This window comes from Nannobrachium achirus (genome assembly GCF_963921795.1).
Source record: "Nannobrachium achirus genome assembly, chromosome: 6".
NCBI lineage: Eukaryota > Metazoa > Chordata > Actinopteri > Myctophiformes > Myctophidae > Nannobrachium > Nannobrachium achirus.
Window position 1 is genome coordinate 34,622,710 of NC_137815.1, and position 22,896 is coordinate 34,645,605.

At 43.4% G+C, this 22,896-nt stretch overlaps 1 protein-coding gene across 1 annotated transcript in view; it reads right to left on the minus strand.

Moving 5' to 3' along the window:
* LOC308287047 (potassium voltage-gated channel subfamily B member 1-like) overlaps positions 1-22,600 on the minus strand; it is a gene marked incomplete at both ends in the record, with an annotated part of 69,326 nt that extends 46,726 nt beyond the window's left edge. Inside the window, one exon of the mRNA XM_080728168.1 lies at positions 22,046-22,600. Coding sequence (XP_080584294.1) covers positions 22,046-22,600 — 555 coding nt within the window. The remainder of the gene's footprint in view (positions 1-22,045) is intronic.
* Positions 22,601-22,896: the final 296 nt, after the last annotated feature.

Here is a 22,896-nt window from a genome sequence, read left to right on the forward strand (position 1 = left end):
GCCAAACTACAACCTCCAAGGACCCCCGGAGCTCCAGGGACCCCCAGGTCCCTGGGGGACCCCCAGATGTAAAAAATGACCAAATGTGCTAAACTGACCAAATGACCACCCCAACGGGGCTGCTCACGGGGAATTCCCGGGGACCACCGACTCCTGGTGCTCCAGAACGGATGCAAAAGTGGTGGCGCCCCCAGTGGAGGACCCCCTACACTGCAGCTCACATAAAATGCCGTAACTCCGGCTAGGAGCGACCGGGACAGCCGGGGCCGGTACCTATTCGTCCGCCTTGCCGGCGCGGAGACCCCACCCCTCATTTCTCACATGGCCCTCTTCTAGCGCCACCATGAGGCCGATTCTTGCAAAACACATTTTTGGACACTGCTCCTACAATTTTTGCCCTAAAATCACGCAAATCGGTACACAGTATGTCTACACTCATCCCATCAACATGAATCTCTCCCATATAGCGCCACCTCCAGGCCGATTTTTAAAAACACATTTTTGGACACTGCTCCTACAGATTTTGCCCTAAAATCACGAAAATCACTACACAGTATGTCTACACTCATGTCATCAACATGGATCAGGAAGATTTTGGCAAAACACATTTTTGCCCTATTTGTGGAGATAAGTGACCTACGGTCGCTTATCTCCCGATTAGGGAGTCTTACTGGTAGTTTCCCCTTCTAAATTGACATCAGCACCCGGGGGATGCTGAGAAATTTGCTGAGTGGGCGGGCCGTGAATAGGGCTAATAGCTCTGAAAAGACCCCTGCTGTGACTCAAAATACAATTAAACAGAACATAAATGTTTAGAACAGATTTGTATTCTAAAATTGCCATTGCAGTTTTGCCAGGGCGGCCTTTGAAATTCAGATGATTATGTAAAACCTATTTCTAAGGACCTTTTCTTAAAGACTAAGGTGGCCTCTGTTGTAATCAGATGGTGGCCAGGTGTTTCAGGTATAGGCTATATATATAGTCAGAAAGTGTCACAGGTCTCACCAGCAATGTAAATTACAACATATGAACTGCCTGCTCACAGTTCACAACGCTACAGATGAATGTAATGACAACAGGGAATTGCAGTGGCTCAGGGGTAGAGTGGCCGGTAGAGCGGCCAGATGCGAAGGTTCCCAGTTCGATCCCGGGCTCCCCCAGAGTTAGGGTCGAAGTGTCCTTGAGCAAGACTCTGAACCCTTAATTTCTCCCGATGTGCAGGTTGGTGCCTTGCATGAATGTAATGCACAGTCTATGTGCTATGGATACAAGTGCTATCCACAAGATTCCCAATAAGCTTACTGGGGAAAAATGTGTGCTTCACTTCCTCTTCACAGCTGATTCAAATCACTGAACAAGCACCATGTAATCACCGTGCAGAGATTTGGGTGTGAACATATAGGGTGTGACTGTAGCACAGCAAACAGTCAGAATGAAACGGCTAAGGGGAACAGGAAGTGATGCCCACTTTCACGCAAGGGCTCATGGGACACAGGAAACCTGTGGATATAAATGCACCATTTATCATTTATATGAAGTGCCTGGTCGCTATGCTACAGATGCTAAAAAAACACAATCTTTGACCCTCTTTAACATTATGTCTTCACTTCACTTCACTTCATAATGTCTCTAATTCTGTGTTCTCTGCTATTCTTCCTGTTTAGCTTGAGTGTCTCAACACCAGTTAGAGATGACAACAGGCTGCACACATTGTCCCAGCTGACATTTGAAAGTCTGCTCTCTGAGTGCAGCTGTAATGAAGAGTAAACGCTGTCAGACAATGTGTGGTGGTTCTTGGTTCCCCTCTAACTCAGCGGAGCTTGTTTCACTGCACAGTCGTTTGACCACTTAAATCCATGGGCCAGAGTCCCTCAGGGGTCCATTTCTACAGTAGGCCCACTCCTTTTTCCCCCTCTACATTAAATCTCTCTGCTGAAAGTAGCATTGCTATGCTTTGTGAACTTGTACATCTGCTAGCTGTGAGGCCAAAAGTGGCATGACATACATAAAAAAAAGCGCGTAACTTCGAGGAAAGATTTTTCATGGGTAAGGAATAATTGATTTTCTTTATTTCCCATTACGTATATGTCACTTTTTTTAACCACGTGCACCCCAGCATCCATATTCTGGCAGGAACATTAGCCATAAATAGCAGATCTATAGCTTGTATACCGGTATCTGCTATTTGTGTTTGGTGAAGAGATTTGGTGTGGATGGGGGAAAAGCGCCAAAGTACAGAGCCAATTCATGTTCAGTGTATGACAGACAATGTCACAATAAAATCAAATGTCCTCAACGTTTTTTTTTTTTTAATTGTGAGCGTTTTTTATTGCGATAAACGATAATAACGATTGTCGTCCCAACCCTATAATCACTATAGCGTGGCACCAGCATAACACAGATACTATATGTCTTCTGAATATGAATGAACTGACTTGAACAGATGAACATAGATGGAATAAAATCAAAGAGAGAGGGTGGAAGATCTGATTAGCATATACTGTAAACATCCTTTTGCCCGTTGAATATTATGAATACAAGCTATAATGTATGAGTTCTGGTTCCTGTAAGGACATGATTTCATAATGTCTGAGCGTCTTCTTTGTAACTGCGTACATTAGAGCGTCTTAATTGTCAATTAGATGCCGATCTGCTGCTTTTCTGTCTTTCTGCTCCGCCATGTGCTCTCGTACGACTGCAGAAGAGCTTGATGTACAGTAGCCTAAGTGAAATAAATGCTTTCAACCTTTCACAAGGAAATAACTACATTATAACATTAGTTTGACTATTAGTATTTCGTTTTGTGTGTGTGTGTGTGTGTGTGTGTGTGTGTGTGTGTGTGTGTGTGTGTGTGCGTGTGTGCGTGTGTGCGTGTGTGCGTGTGTGCGTGCGTGCGTGCGTGCGTGCGTGCGTGCGGGGAATGGAAAATGGGAGCGAAAGGACTGCAATTAAGTGAGAGGTAATATTTGAATGCACATCCTCCGCACGTGTGTGTGTGTGTGTGTGTGTGTGTGTGTGTGTGTGTGTGTGTGTGTTTGCTCGTGTGCGTGCATGTGTATTTAGAGTCCCTTAGAGAGAGAGAGAGAGAGAGAGAGAGAGAGAGAGAGAGAGAGAGAGAGAGAGAGAGAGAGAGAGAGAGCCATTAGTTCTCCAGGTAGTGAAGCTGGCGAGTTGTGACAGTTATCACATGATGGTGGTCTGATGTAAAGTAACTAAGTACATTTACTTAAGCACTGTACTTAAGTACAATTCTGAGGTGCTTTTACTTTACTGGAGTATTTCCAATTCTACTCAACATCTCATAGACAAATACTGGTGCCAATACTGTACTACAATTATATGAAAACTTTAATTACTAGTTACTTTGTAGATTTTTGATTATTGTTACAAAACACAGATTAACCACTAATTAACTAACAGCCCTATAATTAAACTTTGTCCATTTGAAAATATACGATCTAAATGCTCACAACACGTCGCGATGCGTGTGCTTTTAAATACATTTTACTCATGATGATAAGTTGTGAAATAGGACATTCTGCATAATGAATACTTTTACTTTAAGTCAGTGGTTCTCAACCAGGGGGTCCCCAAATTATTTTGGGAGGTCCCCAGATGATTAGCTTAATGTGAAACATTCTTTTCTCTCTCAACAGTAAACAAACCAACATAAGGTTTAAGTGTATATAGGGTATCTGCACATTTCTAAATGACAATTTAAGGACTTTTTAATACCTGTAAAAAGACAAATTAAACATTGGCCAAATTGTCAAATATTAGATGCAGAAATTGTGAAAATAGCCGATCTACATGCTCACAGCGCGAGGCGTTGTGAGCATGTAGATCTGCTATTTTCACAATAGAACTGTGTTACAAAATGTAATGCCTCAACTCTTAGTGCTCTACAGGGTAGGGGGTCCCCAGTTAAAATATGATTATTTGGAGGGTCGCGGCCTGTAAAGGTTGAGAACCACTGCTTTAAGTAAATGCCAATACTTTTGTACTCGGGTACATTTTGATTACTTGTAACAGAGTATTTCTTCATTGCAGTACTTTTCCACCACGGGTCCTGCATCATGCCTCATTATAGATCAGTAGTGCTCAGTGGTGGAGGAAGTAAAAGTATCAATACTGCAATGTAGAAATACTCTGTTTCTGATCTGAGATGTAGTGGCATAAAAGTAAAAGCATTGCAAATTGGAAATGGGCTGCAGCCACACCAAAGTACCTATGAGAGTGGATTCCCCATTCCGCCAATGAGATTGGAGAGTTTTTTCTTCTTCTTTTTTTCTTCCTCTTTTTTTTTTTTTTTTTGCTGAAATCCTCTACTGGCATGAAACCGCCACCTTCCCATTGAAATGCATTGGCGGAATGGGGATTCCACTCTCATAGGTACAAATACCTCAAATTGTACTCAAGTACAGTACTTACGTAAATGTACTTAGTTACTTTACACCACTGGTAGTGCTTTGCCCACACAGTAAAATCCTGGGCGTTCATCTCACCCTGACAGTGTAAACATGTGGACACATTTCTGCACTCTCGGGGTTCAATAAACACTGAGGATTTTACTGTGCAGTACGTATGGTATATTATCCACCATCACGCTGCTCTCACCTCTAGGACCCCCTGAACCTCTCCACACACACATCATCAATAATACACCCCACAACCAGTCAGTGCATGGGAGGGAGGAAGACCTTGACAACATCAGAGGTCCCTTGGTAGAATAGTGCATTCCGTTGTTGTTTCATACAGATATCAAGCAAAGACATGACCAAAACATGTCTATTGTGTTTTTCTGTTTTTGTATGTTTTTTCTTTTACTGTTCATCTTTATCAATTCATCATTCGATTAACCACTTAAATGTCAAATAACAAAACCTCTACAAGCTCACAACACGTTGCAACGTTTACCACATTATTTATCGTCTTTGTCGGGTGAAAACCTTGTATGTCCAAAACCGTTCGTTTTGCATTTATCATTTTAAAAATGATTTAAACTAGTGAAAACAGCCGATCTACAAGCACACAACGCCTCGCACTGCGAGGCGTTGTGTGCTTGTAGATCGGCTGTTTTCACTACTTTTGTGCGACGGCCTTGTATGATGAAGCAGGGCTTTATACTTTGTGAAAGAACATACAAATGTGAAACTTGGAGATACGAGGTTTCCACCCGACAACGACGTTATGTTCTTCTATTTTTGCCAGAATATGGAGGCTATAGGGTCCACGTGTTTAAAGAGAATAGAGGATGTGTTCTCTTTCACCAGCCACTGATGGACAACGTGCGCAATAGGCAACAGCTGGTCTTCCAGGGTCCCATGCAGGTGACGGGGAAAAAATCAACAAAATCAATGAGAGGGACAACAGGGACGAGGCTGGACCTCATTCACCTGGCCTTATCTCTGGATTAGTGCCGGTCATTAGAGAAGGGACTTCCACGAAAAACCCCTGACCTCACACATCACAGCCATTCTCTGGAACATCATTATCTCTGTGAACCATCTTGTGGGGAGGACTGCCCTTAGGGCTATACCAGGCTATCACTAGTTCACTCTGTGGCTTACATTATTTAATTATGCAGCCTCACTCGGATGGAAAGGATCAAGTTATTATTTATTTGTTCGGTGTCGTCAACGTACGTACGGTACTACTACTACTGGGATGTCTGGAGCTTGTTTGGTGGATTTGCCTCTCCACACGTAGACACTCCCCCTCGGTTTGAGTTGTAAATGGAGAGGTGCGGATGACAGATTCAGGGTTACTGATATATATAGCGTTGTGTGTGTGTTTGTCTACTGTACTCTTTTTGTTCTCTCTGTTTGCGTAGGAGCTGCAGCTATATGAGGTAGCAGCTGGGGGAGAGAGGGAGAGAGAGAGAGAGAGAGAGAGAGAGAGAGAGAGAGAGAGAGAGTTGGGGCTTACTCTCTCATCCATCTGTCTGCTGTCCAAGAGAGTGGCTTTCCTTTTCTCTCATTGCAGGTTCTGCATTTCATGCATACAGTACATACTTAGATAGCAATATTAATTTTAGATTGATGGATGTTTTTTGTTTTGAGGGTCTTTTGCGGGGGGAGGGCACACGAATGGCCCAATACACGCTCAAACGTTAAGTCCCCGATATCAGCCAAAGTGTAGGCAAGAGGATACAGCTCAGATTCTGGTGTAATTCGAGTCTTTGCTTAATCCAACGTGTCTACTGTGTCAGACACGATGCCTGACACAGCCTAGGAGACTGGAGACTGGAGGAGATCTTGCGTTAATTGAACCCTGTTGTTGAGTGTTCGTCCATGGAGCTTCCAGGTGTAGGGTTCTATATCAAGTTCGGGTAATTAGTACTGTTTCACAGACTTGCAACCATAAAAACAGAAGACAAGCTCCATGAAGGGAGGCAATGGGGCTCACCCTGCGCCGCTAGGAAAGAGTGACTGGACGTAACATAATGGGGCTCACCCTGCGCCGCTAGGAAAGAGTGACTGGACGTTTTTGAAGACCAGGATCTAAAGTGCCCGGTTAGCTTAGTCGGTAGAGCTCTCGCCTTTGAACCGCAAGGTCATGGGTTCGATTCCGGGCATCGCCAACTCAGCGTATGAGTAGCACGGCTTGGCAAGTCGTGCGGCAAGTACTGGGAGCTGATGGTAGGTGTGGCGCTCCACCTCAGCAGTCCATCTCCCAGGGGTCTAGCGCATTGTAACGGAGACAGACTCCCGCGTGTTACCGGCTGATACCGACAATAAGCCACTCCCGACCTACTTACTTGGATCTAAAGGACCTATTGTTAAAGCAATTTCTGGAGGAATATGGATTAGACATCGCAAACAATAATGAGACAAACAACAACTCAGATTCTTGAAGTATAATTGACATTAAAAATATCCGGGTATAGTGAAGCCATCAGACTGGCTCCCAGACTTACTGCCAACACAAAGCATTTATACACTCACAGGAGAGAGGTGGGGTGAAAGATGTCATGTGTCAAAGAAGGAGGGTGATCACATGACCAGACAGAATATGATCACAACAAGTCTTCATTAAAGAATCAAATGGTTATGTTAAACCCCCACTCACAACATAAGAAGACAAAGAGAACGATACATTTACAGACGCTCTGAATACAAAAGGTGTTGGTGTCTTGCTGAGAGGCAGGAAAGAGATCTTACAGACACCCTGTTTCAACAGACGTCATTGAATTGTAAATCTACTGAGGATTATATGCAGATCACACAGCAAATGTTGTAGCACTCTATAACCTATAACTATAACCAGTATAATACATTTGAGTTCATTTTAATATTCACATCATACTAAATTTCCTTGACACTATTCACGTGTTCGGCCATACATACGCATATGCACCACTGTCAAATGTACAAGTTAAATTAACACTCAAGGGTTGCCATTGTGTGGCATTGACAAAGAGAGTCCTGCACTGCACGCATCAGACCGAAATAGTGAAATATAGAGCCTCGCATCTTTCTCTGCCTTTTCCCCCGTCTCGCTAAACGGTGCCATACACAGTATACTGTACAGTATAGTCCATCAGTCAAAGAGAGCATTCTGCTCAAGCATCACCAGCACAGAGATGGAGGTGAAATTATATTTCACACTTCCTCTCCTCGAGGAGAACAACAGCGCTGTCCTTGAGATGATCTTCAGAAGAGAGTGAACAACACGGTATTACTGTATAGAATGCTGTTCTTTTCACCCTGTTCTTCTCACCCTGTACTGTACTGTACTGCAGTACAGTACTGCAGTACAGTACAGTACAGTGCACTGGTTCACTGCACTGGTTCTCAACCAGTGGTCCTAGGACCACCAGTGGTCCAGGTGGTCCCCAGCTAAATGATGGAGAGTTGGTAACCAAATAGATCTTTAATCTTTAACTAAAAATGTTTCATTCAATGATTGTAAACATGTGCATTACTTAATTTACACGAAGTCTACACAAGAATTGTTATTTTGATCAACGTTTGCCTGTTATCTCTGCTATGGCACCACATCAATACAGCATGAAATTGTGGACAAATTCTTTATAAAACGATAACAAAATGTTGTACGTTTTGGGTCTGAGAGGCTAAATCTCATCAAATGGTGCCTCAAATGCAGAATAAATAATGGACCTTGATATGAAAAAGGTTGAAAACCACTACTGTACTGTACTGTACTGTACTGTACTGTACTGTACTGTACTGTACTGTAGTTATGTCACGTTTCAAATGTTACTATACACCAGGGGTGCCCAAAAGGTAGATCGTGATCTACCAGTAGATCACCAAGGGTGTGCAGGTAGACCTCATGACAAGCCTCTAAAAATATATAATTAAAATATAAAAATATTATGTCAATATGACATCAAGAAGGGCCTGTCAGCTCCCTTCATGGCTTCTAAAGTAGGAAAACCTCCAATGCAATGCTTTGTTCAAGAGTCAGTAGCATTACAAAGAACCCCAAAACCTACCACTTCCATACAGAATGGGATGAAGACATTTCCCTCAGTATTTCCAATTGATTTAGTATTTAGTATTAGTATTTAGTATGTTTGTCTAAAAATGTTTGTCTAAAAATGTAATGCCAGTGCTGCTATTCCAAAGCCCCCATCAGGCCCTCAGCTAAAACATTTTGGATGGGTAGATCATGTTGAGCTAGTCATTTTAAAAGTATATCTCACGTCAAAAAAGTGTGGGCACATGTAATAGATGCAAACAGTCGCCTGCAGATTTCATGCATATGTTTTGGTCCTGCCCCAAACTGTCAGGGTTTTGGACAGCAATATTTAATACCTTGGGAAGGGCATTAAACATGCAAATTGTTCCTGACCCCATTATTGCCCTTTTCGGAATCTCTAACTTTAATCTCTAATCTCTAACCTTCCTATCTACGACGAGTAATAGCCTTTACAACCCTGTTAGCAAGGAGATTGATACTCCTCAATTGGATACATCCATCTCCCCCATCACACAACAGATGGATTCACGAAATTCTATACTGTATCAAACTTGAAAGACTTAGATTCTCCCTCAGAGGTTCCTTGGAATCCTTCCACAAAACGTGGCAGCCCGTGCTGGATTACATCGGCACGCTCACGATCACAAACTAACTTAACAATTAGCCTGAGCAGAGACTCCCCCCCTCCCATCCTCGTGTTTCCCTCTGTCTTTTGTCCTGTCTTGGTTGAAAGTGTGAATGGGATTTTGCGACTGTATGTTTTTGTTTCATGTTTTGTGTGTTCTCTTTATTTTATTGAATCTTTATACACTGACTTTTGATGTTGAATATGTAAAATAAGTGCAGTTTACATTTGTGATATTACCTATTATGATGCCTTCTACTATTCCTGCCAAAAAAATGAATAAAGAGATTTGTAAAAAAAAAAAAAAAGTGTGGGCACCCCTGCTATACACTGTCCTCTTCTATATACTGTACAGTATCATCCAGTGTGACCAGAGGATGTCAAGCGGCTTAAGGTGTGGTGAAGGTGTAATGACAGTGAAGCCATGGCTACTGACGCCAAACAATAAGCTCAGAATTTCTTTAAATAAGGCGTCCATTGTTCATTATTATGTCACTGCGGGATTTGCTAACAATCTGGGCTGAGCACTGCATGGGTTGTGGCGTAGCGTACACGATGGGCTTGGACGGTTATGTTAAGAATGCATCAGCCGTCCTTTTGTTCTTCTGTCAGTGACTGATGACAGGTCGTTCCCAGAGCCTGTGTAATACTTTGGCACGCGTAGGAAAACGAAGGGGCAGAGCGGCAAGAAGCCTGCGTCATCCATCCATTAGACGTGTTGTTCCAGCGGTGGATTGTGTGGCCGTGATGATGATGCCCTAATAAAGAATTAGCATTCGCTATCAGATTGCTGAATAATGATTTCATTCTTCAATCACGCCTTGTCAGTCCTACTCCTGTAGCCTACTGTCTGTCAGCTCTGGATCTGACACTATAAGTGATGGGATCATGGCGTGGTGTGCTGTATGTGCAGTGTAGGCTACACACAACAGCAGTGGTGGAAAAAGTTATAAAAAAAACTCACATTTTCTACTTAAAGGACAACTTTGGGTTTTTACAACAAGGGTTCATATTTTAGATTGTAATTAGAGAAAAGAAAAAGTGAGTGTTAAAATGTTTTCATTTGCTTCGTTCTATTGTTTTATCACGTTTACCGTGCTAAAATGTGGGGCATGCGTACGCATGGGGGCATGCGTACAAGTGGCTAAATATGTATTTTTAGACACAATAAGCCAGCAGTTTCTTTATTGCTATTTACAGTAACACTTCTAGCCCCTATAAGTCACATCCAACCATGAAAGGTTGCGTTGTAACTTGGGAATGGGCTTATTCTGTGTAAAATGACATATTTAGCCACTTGTACGCATGCCCCCAAACACTGAAATAAGAATCCCTAAAACAATAGAAAGAAGTAAATGAAATCAATTTAACACTCATCTTTTATATTCTTTAATTACAATCTAAAATATGAACCCTTGTTGTAAAAAACTAAAGTTGTCCTTTAAGTAAAAGTAGACTATCAATACTGCATTGTAGAAGTACTCTGTTACAAGTAGAAGTCCAGAATTCAACATTTACTTGAGTAAAAGTACAAATGTTTTAACATAGGCCTATTATAATTTATATCAGCAAAGTAACTAACTATAGTTTTCAAATAAAGTAAAATAGTGTAGTGGAGGAAATACTCCAGTGGAGAAGTGGAGTACAAATACCTCAAAACTGTACTTATGTACAGACCTTAGGAAAAAGTACTTAGTTACTTTACACCACTGCACAACAGCTTCAGTTTCCATTGTCTGACTCTCTGGAAACTTCTGTTTTACTCAGCTTACGCGGACGGTGGCTGACGAGCTGTGTGCTCCATACACCTGGCCATGTCTGCTTGAATGATGATTCCACTCTGAGCTGACAGGCCTGTCTGAATAATGAATGAGGGTCTTAGCGCAAAGTAACCGCCTCTTCCATCCCCTCTCCTGCTTGACCTCTGACCTTTTAAAATGACAGCATGGCTGGAGATCTCTATGCAGCCACACAGCATCCACCAGTAGGATTATAGGAGGACACATGCAATATGAAGTATTTTGTGCATTTATGCATGTACACGTGCAAGGGTGTTTACTGTATGTATCGTTGTGCATGCGTACGCGTGTGTGTGTGTGTGTGTGTGTGTGTGTGTGTGTGTGTGTGTGTGTGTGTGTGTGTGTGTGTGTGTGTGTGTGTGTGTGTGTGTGTGTGTGTGTGTGTGTGTGTGTGTGTGTGTGTGTGTGTGTGTGTATGTAGTGTAGTGTAGGGCAAGGGTTCCCAAACCATTAAGGTCACAACCCCCCAAAATAATCAGATTTGAACTGTGGACCACCCACCCTGACAAACACTTGGAATTGTAGGCATTATTCATTTTGACCCAGTTCCACAGATAAATATACAGTATACCGTATAAGCTCACAACGGCTCGCACTGCGAGTTGGGAGGCATTGTGAGCTTGTAGATCAGCTATTTTCACAATGTTTGCCTCTTTCTTATGTAATATTTGACATAAGCCTCACGTTGCGAGGCGTTGTGAGCATGTAGATCGGCTATTTTTACAATGGATTGGATCAAGTCAAACTAAATGTAATGCCAACTCCTACAACTCCAAGTGATTGTGCAGGGTGGGGGGTCCCCAGTTAAAATAGGATTATTTGGGGGGGGGGGGGGGGGGGGGGGGGGGGTCACGGCCTGAAAAGGTTGAGAAGTAGGGTTTGGTCCCAGCTGGCCAAGGGGATAAGCTAATGGAGCCTACTAGATCACCTCTCCCCATGGAAACCCTGCTTGGGCAAACACTGTAGAAAAGACTCTGGAGAGAGCAGTGGCGTCAGTTCAGAAAAAGGTAAGGTATGGCAACATGACTGGTGTTCGCGCGCGTGCAAGACACCAGTCATGTTGCCATACCTTAGCAACGGGCACATTTATTTTAAGAAGTACATTCTATTTTTTCCCCACAACATTTCTATGGTTTCTTGGGCTGGATGTGGCAGTCTGGAACAGTTGTTCAAGTGCGGCTAAACTTGGCATAATATAGTAAACGTGCCACAATTAACAATAATGCATTGCACCTGTGCAGCTGACCTGCGTAACCTGGGAATATACTATTCTGTCAAGATGGGGAGAGTAAAAGTGTGGAGAATATAATTATAATACCTTGTTAAATTTTGCATTTGTAGTTATTTTAATGTAATTTAACAACATAACCAGCACAGATAGACAAAGAGACATTCATGGATTTATATTTTAAAGTAACTTGTATTCTCCCCCCTGGACCCAGGGTATGGCAGCTGCATACCCCTGCCATACCCAATTGACGCCCCTGGGAGAGAGAGAGACACAGAGCCCTGACTCTTATCGACTTCTGCCTGCAACTAAATGGGTCAAACTGCATCTAGCACACTAGCTTACATCTTCACCTCGGGACGGTAAAAAGCCTAAATAAGAAGTCATACATACAGTATGTACCTGCCAAGGAGCCTTTTTACAGACACCCACGGGAACATTTTCTAAACTACATGAAATGCTTGACACTCATTGGGTGTTTTATCAGGTCTAGAGAGAATCCCTCCTCTCCCTATTTCCCTCTCCCTCTCCCTCTCCCTCTTCCAAGGACTTCCGACATAAAACTAGACCAGGTCACCTGGTCGTGCCAGACCCGCAATGAAAACTAGTATGGCACTGAACTAACACATGAACACACAGGATTTTATAGTCTCAGCAACAAAGTGTAGTGAGCTTGTAGATCGGCTGTTTTCACTAGTATGGCACTGAACTAACACATGAACACACAGGATTGTATAGGCTGAGCAGCTGGAAATGTTTGTGAGCTTGTAGATGGGCTGAGGAATTTATAGTGTCAGCAGCTCGTCAGCCAACTCAACTCAGCTGGTCCTGTACAGGTGACGGCACTCAAGGCAATCAGCCCAGCAAGGGAAGGGAGGGGCAGATGAGCAGGCACACTGAGGAAAAAAGGGACAGGCACACTGAGGAAAAGAGGGACCGACAGACCGACCGACAGACCGACCGACAGACCGACCGACAAAGCCTTATGTAGGCCGACCCCCTGGGTCTGGCAAAAAGACTGTAAAAGGACTTATTTGGGATGCTCCAACTGTACTTGTACTGTACTTTTGTCCAGTGGTGGAAAAAGTACTCATCTTTACCTAAGTAAAATTATCAATATTGCAATGTAGATGTACTCCGTTACAAGTAAATGTCCAGAATTCAAAATGTACTTGAGTAAAAGTACGAAAGTATTGGCATCAAAATGTAAAGTACCAAAAGTAAAAGTACAAAATGATTGAAAATAGCAGATCTACAAGCTCACAACGCGTCGCATATATGTATAAAATAGGTCTAAAGTGGATTAATGTATGTTTAATAAAATAATCATTCATCTCTGTAACTAGTAACTAAATTTGAATCCGAGATGTAGTGGAGTCGAAGTAAAAGTATTGGAATTTGGAAATACTCAAGTAAAGTACAAATACCTCAAAACTGTACTTAAGTACAGTACTTAAGTAAAAGTACTTAGTTACTTTACACCACTGTCCCTCTCTCTCTCTCTCTCTCGCTCTCAGTCATTCTCCTCTCTCTCTCTCTCTCTCTCTGTTTATCCCCCTCCCTCTCTGTCATTCCCCCTCTCTCGCCGGCCGAGCACAGGTCTCTACAACACGTCACATACAGTATGTGACGTGTTGTGAGCTTGTAGATCTACTATTTCCCCCTGAATGTTCACCCCAGCATAGGGACACTACAGTAGGTTTCAAGGGGTAAAAGTCCATCTTTATTAAATACAGAGGAGTAGCAGGGACATGCTGGGCCCCTGATTCAGCCCGGAAAAAAGAGTTGGAGAGGCCCTCATTGCGCGCTATAGAGAGAGATCTCACTCTGTAGCGCTGCTGCTACTTTGCCATTTCAGATCATGACAAGTGACAAGCCAGTGGGCCAATTACATGAGTTATATTTCGTCGTTGTCGGGTGGAAACCTCGTATGTCCAAAACCGTTTGTTTTGTATTTATCATTTTAAAAATGATTTAAACTAGTGAAAACAGCTGATCTACAAGCACACAACGCCTCGCACCGCGAGGCGTTGTGTGCTTGTAGATCTGCTGTTTTTACTACGTTTGTGCGACGGCTTTGTATGATGAAGCAGGGCTTTGCTTTGCGAAAAAATGTACAAATTTGAAACTTGGAGACACAAGGTTTTTGCCCGACAGTGACGATTTTCTTTGTTGGCCGCCAAAATGGAACGAAGGCCGACATTTTATTTTTATTTTTTTCCTAATGACCGGCCGGGAATGAACCGGCCGTTCGGGAGTTGTCCCGCTTTTCCCAATGGCCAGCACGTCCCTGAGGAGTAGTGTAACCTGGCTCCACCTCAACATTTCCACAGCTGTGGTTGTGAGACTTTGAAGCCTCGGAAAAATCATTCAGGCTTAGCAGATATGACACGTATGGAACACACACTGGCTACAACACAAACAATTTAATCCCCATCTCGGCAGCTCACAGACAGGCAGATTTTCTTTATCGATCGGCGACCTCTGTGATGGGATTTTCCTTTCTGTGAGTTTCCACCCCATGTGCCCCCATGCACACACTGATCAAACACTATCAAAGACATGCCACGGATCAATAATGCAAATGTGTGTGCAACCGGTGGAGAAATTGGAACTTCTTTAGCAGCTGTATGGTTGCCACTTCCCCAGGAGGAAGTGGCTAATGTTGCTCAGGAGAGGGAAGACTACTGGAAATCTGTTACCCCCACAACCCGATTTTGGATAAGCGGTTGAAGATGGAAGGATGAATAATTAGGTGGGAGTATGACAAAGAGAGAGAATAAGAGCCAGAGCCACAAGTCCATCTGCATAACAGTATCCTGTGTACCTTAGACCCACTGGGTTGATATATGGCTCTGAATTCAGTTGGGAAGCAAAGGAATGCTTCTGCCATACAGTAGATTTATAACCGTTCAAAACACATCTAAACACTGCAGTCACTGTCTGTCACCCAGCAACAACCTTTTAAAAACAACATCACAGCCCAGGTTATTACCGTACATCTACACCAGGGGTTCTCAAACCTTTTCAGACGTGACCCACAAAGCCACAAAATAAACATATTTGAACTGGGGACCCCCACCCTGACAAGCAATTGGAATTGTAGGTATTACATTTAATGTGACTCGGTTCCACAGATAAATATTGTGAAAATATTGTGAAAATCTACATGCTCACAACGCCTCTCAACGCGAGGCGTTGTGAGCATGTAGATCGGCTATTTTCATAATGTTCGCCTCTTGCTTACTTAATATTTGCTTACTTATATATTAAAACGGTCTTGAAAATCCTTAAATTGACACTTTATAAATGTGCAGATACCCTGTATACACTTATGTAGGTTTATTTACCGTTGAGTGAGACATTCTTTTTACATTAAGCTAATCATCTGGCAACCCCAAGCTTGAGAACCACTGATCTACACGTTGTGTATCTGTCCTATCCACTTCTCAAGCCATACTGTCGTAGCTGGAATTAACAACCACCTGTCTCCTCTCATACACATGGAGTCAGCAGCCGCTTCCCTTCACCTGACAGTAAGGAGTTCCACGGGGAGCGGGAAGGAACACATACGTCTGAGTTCGCCTGCTGAACAGGCACCCAGGCCAACCTGTAGGAGTCACTAGTACAGAGAAACAGAGAACGCCAGATTTCCACCTTGCGAAACACTGCCAATTGTGTTCACTGGAGAGCCCGGGATAGGCAGAGGCAGAAGAATCGAACCCCATGCAATGAAATGTACCCCTGTACCACCTCGGATGGCCCCAGAAGCTCACACTTCTTATAGTACAAGTCTGTCTCATACTATAAATATGCGTTCTTTCTGTTCTCATGAACTTGAGAGAGTGTTCTCTTCATCCCCAAGTTAACTTGCCAAGAGTGCGTCTTATTCCCAAGTACCGGTACGCAAGTCTGTTCTTTGCATTCTTGGTATTGAGAAATGGCCCTTGTTGTCATCTCTGCTTTGGAGCTTGGCTCTGTTAGATATGCCACGATAAAGACTACTGTCACTCCATTCTGACAACACGCAGAGCCATGGCCATTGTCCAAGGATGCTGTTTGCATAGAGTTTCCCAAAATGTATGTTTGACCACAGATACATTTGAAAGGATTTTGTGCCAGGGAACCCCATTAACATTTGTGTTGTTAAAACCTTTCAAATTTCCCAACTCTGTACAATTTGACAATTTTAAACAAGCTCGTCTAATCGCAAAATATACATTTAAATTCTGTTAGCTCGTAGATTGGCTATTTTTGAATAGCATAAGTATAAAATAGGGTTAAGTGATAAAACTGTTCATCATTTTGCTGGGGAACCCGCTCACAGACAGACCACACTTTCAGGACCAGCTATTTCAAACTTCAGATCCAAGCACACACAGTGCAGTTGTTACAGGGCTGTTGAAAATAAAGATCTGATATGACTTGAGGCAGTCAGCAGCTGTCTGTCTCTCTGTCTCCCCTCACAGAGGCAGACATGAGTGTTTCTTTAACACTGAGAGTGAGTTAATTTAAGACTCAAGGATTTACAGCATATCAAGACAAAAGAGCTATAACTGACAGTAAAACAACAGCAGCCAAAGCTGGGATGAGATGTACTGCATGCATGAAAGAGGAGGTTACAGAATCGTCTGAAACAGCAGCCCGTGGAAAGTGTGTCACATTTCACAACCTCCTTGAAAGTCACCATGCATGCATGTAACACCATGCACTTGTTCAGCCTATCACTCACCTATAGTGTATAGCCTTGCAGAGTTAAATCAGTTAAGCTTTACAAACTTTAAAGGTTTATCACTTGAAAAAAAACTCTGGTGTTGGGGAGGACACCTTACTGTTTGACAATGCCAATAACGTTAATAGATCTTTATTACCCGGCCTGTTTGGATTCTTGATTCTGATTGGTCGAGCGCTGAAATCAGAGGTCTGATATCCCACGATAACAGACCGCTCCGCTCTATAACAGACCGCTGCCTAATCAACGGCTCAGAGCAGCTGCTGCATTCAGGCTGCACTGCGTGAATTTAGTGCTGTATGCAACATGTCTACCATGTAGACAAACACACAGCGACATTTACAACTAAACGTTGCTCTCAAGAATGTTTTTTAAAATATTTTAAGCGAGAAATAGACGACGTAGTATCAGAAAATGGATTCTATCTAATCAGCACTTCCTTGTTTTCCAAGGCGACCGTGTCGCGCTGGGGGGACGCCCAGCGCGACACTTGTGGAACACTTGCAGCCGTCTGTAAACAAGGAAATACTTTGTTTTGTTTTTAGTTTTGAGTCGAATTATTAATTTTATTTAGTAGCCGGGTAATAAGCGGGATAATGAATGGCTCCTTGGTGAATGACGCTAGATAACATCCCTTCGGTTTGATATCTCCCGAGGCGCTAGCCGAGGGAGATATCAAACCGAAGGGATGTTATCTAGCGTCATTCACCGCGGAGCCATTCGTTATCCCTTACTTATTGTAGTTTGGACATTCATTGGGAGAGACAACTGAAATGAAGCTTAAAGATTGTAGCTGTAACTGTGTAACATAGTTCCAAGAACAGTGAATTGAAGTGAAACCCTTGATGATCGATTGTCACTGTTCAAGTCCCGCAATAAAGATTTACTTGAATAAAAGTACTTTAAAAGTATTTATGTCTAAAATGTATAAAAGATTTTTTGAAATTAGCAGATTTACAAGCTCATCTACAAAGTAACTAGTTGCGACCAGACGGTCGCAAATTACTATGAAAACCTCCACCGGCTGTTTGTCAGTCAGTCCCTCCGTCTCTCCGTCACGTCACATCACGTCACGTCACACTTTTGGCCCTACTCTTATCTCCGGCACCGTGGCCCCTATCCATGCCAAACTTTGCACACACACCTCCTGGCTGGCAAACCACAACCTCTGCCGCTGATTTCTCACATGCCCCTGTTCTAGCGCCACCATGAGGCTGCGTGTATACATGCGACCTGACGGTCGCTTATCTCCCGATTAGGGAGTCTTACCTGTAACTAAAGTTTAAACAAATTGTAGTGGAGTAAAAAATACAGTAATGTATTATTTTATAATAATACATCAAAATAAAGTAATCTTTTATAGCTTTACTGTGTTGAAATATAATACACAAAAGCAGAATGTTTAACACATCAATCCTGAGTCCTGACTGTTGTAAGATCAGCTTCTGTAAAAATGTTAAATTTGTAATGAAACTGAGCAACACTTCCTTTACAAGCTATTAACCTGTTTCCGCAAGAATGTACGTAGAATTATCTGTGGGATACATCCGGTTAACAGCAGACATAAAAGCTCACGTCGCGTCGCAGTTGCAACCGCTGTGAACTTGTAGATCACACTCGGCTGCGACACCGGAAATGCCGGACACCTTCTGCGCAATGCACAATGGGACATTGGAAACTCGTGGATAGAATATAACTATATTTTACAACTCATGGTGATGATGACTACGCTCTAAAGCCAGTCTGCCAGGACATTAGTGTACCTGCCAGGGTGTTAGTAATCCCTGTGAGAGTGAACTGTGGCCTATAGAGAGTTGAACAATAGAGTCACGCTGAGACAGACATGCTGTATCACACACGAGTTATATATTTATCTACTTAGTCTTTTCTCACACTGGGGCCCACCTACCACGTACAGTATGTCCTTATTGTCCTTGTTACTGTAGACACCACAGACTTGCACAATGCATCGTATTATTAGCAAGGGTTTGTCTTTCTGGGATTCATTCATTATCTACTCCGATGTTTACGTATCCAGGTGTCTACATTGCTGCCATGAATAATTTAGGGGGCAGACACTGTTGGAAATGCCGTGACGAGAGGGGTCTACAACTTACTAGCGAGCACAGCAAATGTACTGTAACACATTCTGGAGCAGAAGACAGACTATCAAGGGCTTGCACACAGTGTCCTTCACTGTACCGTTCTGACTATGAGGAATGGCTTGTCTCCCTCCGAGAGCCCTGGTGCCTATGTGTATTTTGGGGAGGCCATAACTCCAGAGCACACAGCACGAGGTGACATCTGGAGCTATAGATACATTCTGGATTGCACCTTCCCTCTCTGCCACAAAGTCAAGCGTTATTAATGTGCTAAATTAAAAATTCATCAACGCTGAAAAATAAATGAGGAGGAATCTGTGTTTTGGCGTTTTTTTTTTTTTGGCTTGACCGATGGCCGTGGGCCAGCACACTACAAGCGAATGTTGCTGACTCGCTGGTTGGCTGACTGAGTCAGTCAGACACTGAGTGATGAAATTACATCACTAGTCGTCCCTCGAGGTTATGGGATGTACTCAATCCACAGTTGGACTAACAACAAACTAGACTACTTTAGCAATCACAGATCAATTGTCCCTCCAAGCTATGGGATGTAGTCTACCAATAAGACTCCCTAATCGGGAGATAAGCGACCGTCAGGTCGGCAACCTCATGGTGGCGCTTGAAGAGGGGCATGTGAGAAATCAGGGGCGGAGGTTGTGGTATGCCAGCCAAGGAGTGTGTGTGCAATGTTTGGCATGGATTGGGGCAACGACAGACTGACTGACTGACAGCCAGTGGAGCTTTCGGGATATAGTCTATCTTTGGATAGACAGTTACAGAGCAATCGTCTCTCCAAAAAACACATGCTGAAACAACAAACATGCGTCCTGTCTGGAAACGATTACTATTTTGCCTGTACAGTCAAAGGAAAACGTTGCATTTTATGCAAGAAATAGGCTATACGCCAGTTGCTGAATCTTCATTACTTTCCACAAAGTTTGTTAACAATTTTTGGGAGTTTCCATGAGCATCCAATGACCTGTCTTGTTTCTATTGTTCTGACACAGACAAACGGGATGGTCGATCGACTAAATTGCCACGCCACACACAACATCCATTTGGGAATATTCTGATGTAGAACTAGAATTCATAGATAGAGACAACAGCATAATGGAATACGTTCTGTTCCTATTCTTATTTATTTTCTGATTTGAAGTCATTTCCAGAGAAATGCTGTAGGCCCAACATGCAGCTAAGTGATGCTGTAAAGAACGCCTCACCACTTTGTCTAAGCTGGATAAGCTGTTGCAAAGAAAGCTCTGTCAATGTTTTATTCATGTCTCCCATCAACTCTCTTCCTCTCACATCATTATGATCTCTGTGACTGACAGGGCAAATCATTCCACAATAGATCGTACTTTAGCAATATTCCATGGGGAAGGGCTCCTGTCTCTCTAGATATGTGTGTACGCATGTAAATGCACAGTATAGTAATGTATACCTGTGGTGTAACAGTATATTCTGAATGTATTATTCAAAAGAATAGACAGTTATTGAAACTATTCAAAAGTGAGACAAAAGAGAATTGTCATGGAATCCCTCTATGTGTGGTACTAGTAGTTTTAATCATTTAAATGTCATACTTAAAGATTGTAGTCAAATGCTTCTGAGGACATTTAGTGTGTGTGTGTGTGTGTGTGTGTGTGTGTGTGTGTGTGTGTGTGTGTGTGTGTGTGTGTGTGTGTGCGTGCGTGCGTGCGTGCGTGCGTGCGTGCGTGCGTGCGTGCGTGCGTGCGTGCGTGCGTGCGTGCGTGCGTGCGTGCGTGCGTGCGTGCGTGCGTGCGTGCGTGCGTGCGTGCGTGCGTGCGTGCGTGCGTGCGTGCGTGCGTGCGTGCGTGCGTGCGCACATGCTACCCAAACACCAAATCACTGAAAAAATTGTGATCTTGTTTCCTTTAATCCTCATGCTCAATCAACCTCTAGGAATTCGCTTCTTCCTCTCCTCTTAGGCCAGAGACCACCAAACCATATCACACTATACTCTTTTGTTTTAACCCAAGAGACCTGCATTCTGCTTTAAAAACAGAAGTACTGCACATATAATGAGAATCCTCTTGTCTTCGTCTAATAAGTTGCCACATACAGGTTTTTTTAGCAGCCCAGCACACAATCCCTTTGATATTTATCTGGTGAAGTGATTCAATTGCTTTTTCAAGTTGTAAAATGCATTTCTCTATGGACCCCAAGGTGTTCTAGTACAGTACACTATATATAGTCCATGGGCCATACGAGTTGTCGGTATCAAAAAGGTGGCAAAGGTTAACATGCATTTTTGAAAAGCTCTATATCTGTAGATTATATTTTGGTATGATAACCCTTTCTTAGGCACAGCTAAATTGGTGTTATCAGCCGCTAGAGTTGGTGTCCCATTAACTTTACATTACAGGGAAAAAAAGCTAAAAATTAATCTGCTTTAAGTAGCATATGAGGGGTCAAACTAGGGGGTTTTCATGATGCTGAATCCATTGCAAGCATCTGTTTTGCACAAAAAACATTCCTTGGGCTAACAACTGTCCCACAAGACTATGGTTTAGTGATGAAAAGTGATGAGTCATCACTTTTCACACTTTTGTTGGGGCTGTTTTAGCCCCAGGAATGTTTTTCGTGCAAAACAGATGCTTGCAATGGATTCAGCATCATGAAAACCCCCTAGTTTGGCCCCTCTTATGCTACTTAAAGCAGATTATTTTTTAGCTTTTTTTTCCTGTAATGTAAAGTTAATGGGACACCAACTCTAGCGGCTGATAACACCAATTTAGCTGTGCCTAAGAAAGGGTTATCATACCAAAATATAATCTACAGATATAGAGATCTTCAAAAATGCATGGTAACCTTTGCCACCTTTTTGATACCGACAACTCGTATGGCCCATGGACTAATATCTCTGTCTGTCTGTCTGTCTGTCTGTCTGTCTGTCTGTCTGTCTGTCTGTCCCTCTTGCTCTCTCTCTCTTACTTTCTTTCTCTCTCTCGCTCTGTATCTAAATATAGTATAGTATTTATAAAGACAGATCACCAAGCTTCAGATAAAACCAGACCCAAAAAAAGAAAACCCTCCACATCCCCAAAGTAGAGGGAAAAGACACAGCGTGGAGTTTAGTTGAGTTAATACCTTGGCAGGTAAGGAAGAGCTGGGCTTCTCCAGGAGGTCCCAGAGTTTCCTCCTCTTCTCAGAACAACATCCCATGTCAAAGTCGTCGCCCTCTCTGGTCCTCAGACTCTCGGCCTCGCGCTTCAGCTCGTCGTTCATCTGCTCCTTCTTCTGGTGGTAGCGGGCCTGGCAGCAGGACTCCAGGTAGATCTCGTCGATGCCCCAGTAGTCCAGCTCCTGGCTGAAGGAGAGCGCGCACATCTCCTCCATCATGTGCAGCTTGCCCGTGCGGTAGAAGTTCAGGATGGACGTGAAGGCGCCCGGGTGCCGGTCGAAGAAGTACTCGTTGCTCTCCAGGCTGTAGTCGTCGCAGATCTCCATGACCGAGTCGTGCGTGTTGCACTCGCGCAGCTTGCCGAGCCGCGTGCGTGGCAGCCGGTCCAGGGTCCTCCACAGCACCTCGTGGAGGAGGCCGCCCACGTTGAGCCTGACGCGGCGCGACAGCGACTTGCTGCGGATGATGTCCACCGCCTCGGGAGGCACCGTGGTGGTGGAGCGGGACACCTCTTTGGTCATCTTCTCCTTCGGTCAGTCAGCAGCAACTGTTCCACTGCCACTTCCAAAGACTTTGAAGAAACTATCAACGCTGGGTTAAAAAGAGGACATTGTCCGATGACCGCATCAGGGTCCGTCCTTTCTTGTCGCTGTAAAAAAAAAAAAAGAACAACAATCTTTACTTCAAGGGTCAATAAAAATGGGTTGTACAGTACAACTTGTACCTGTGCCCGCACGCGCACGCATGCGCACGAACGCGCGCACATACACACACACACACACACACACACACACACACACACACACACACACACACA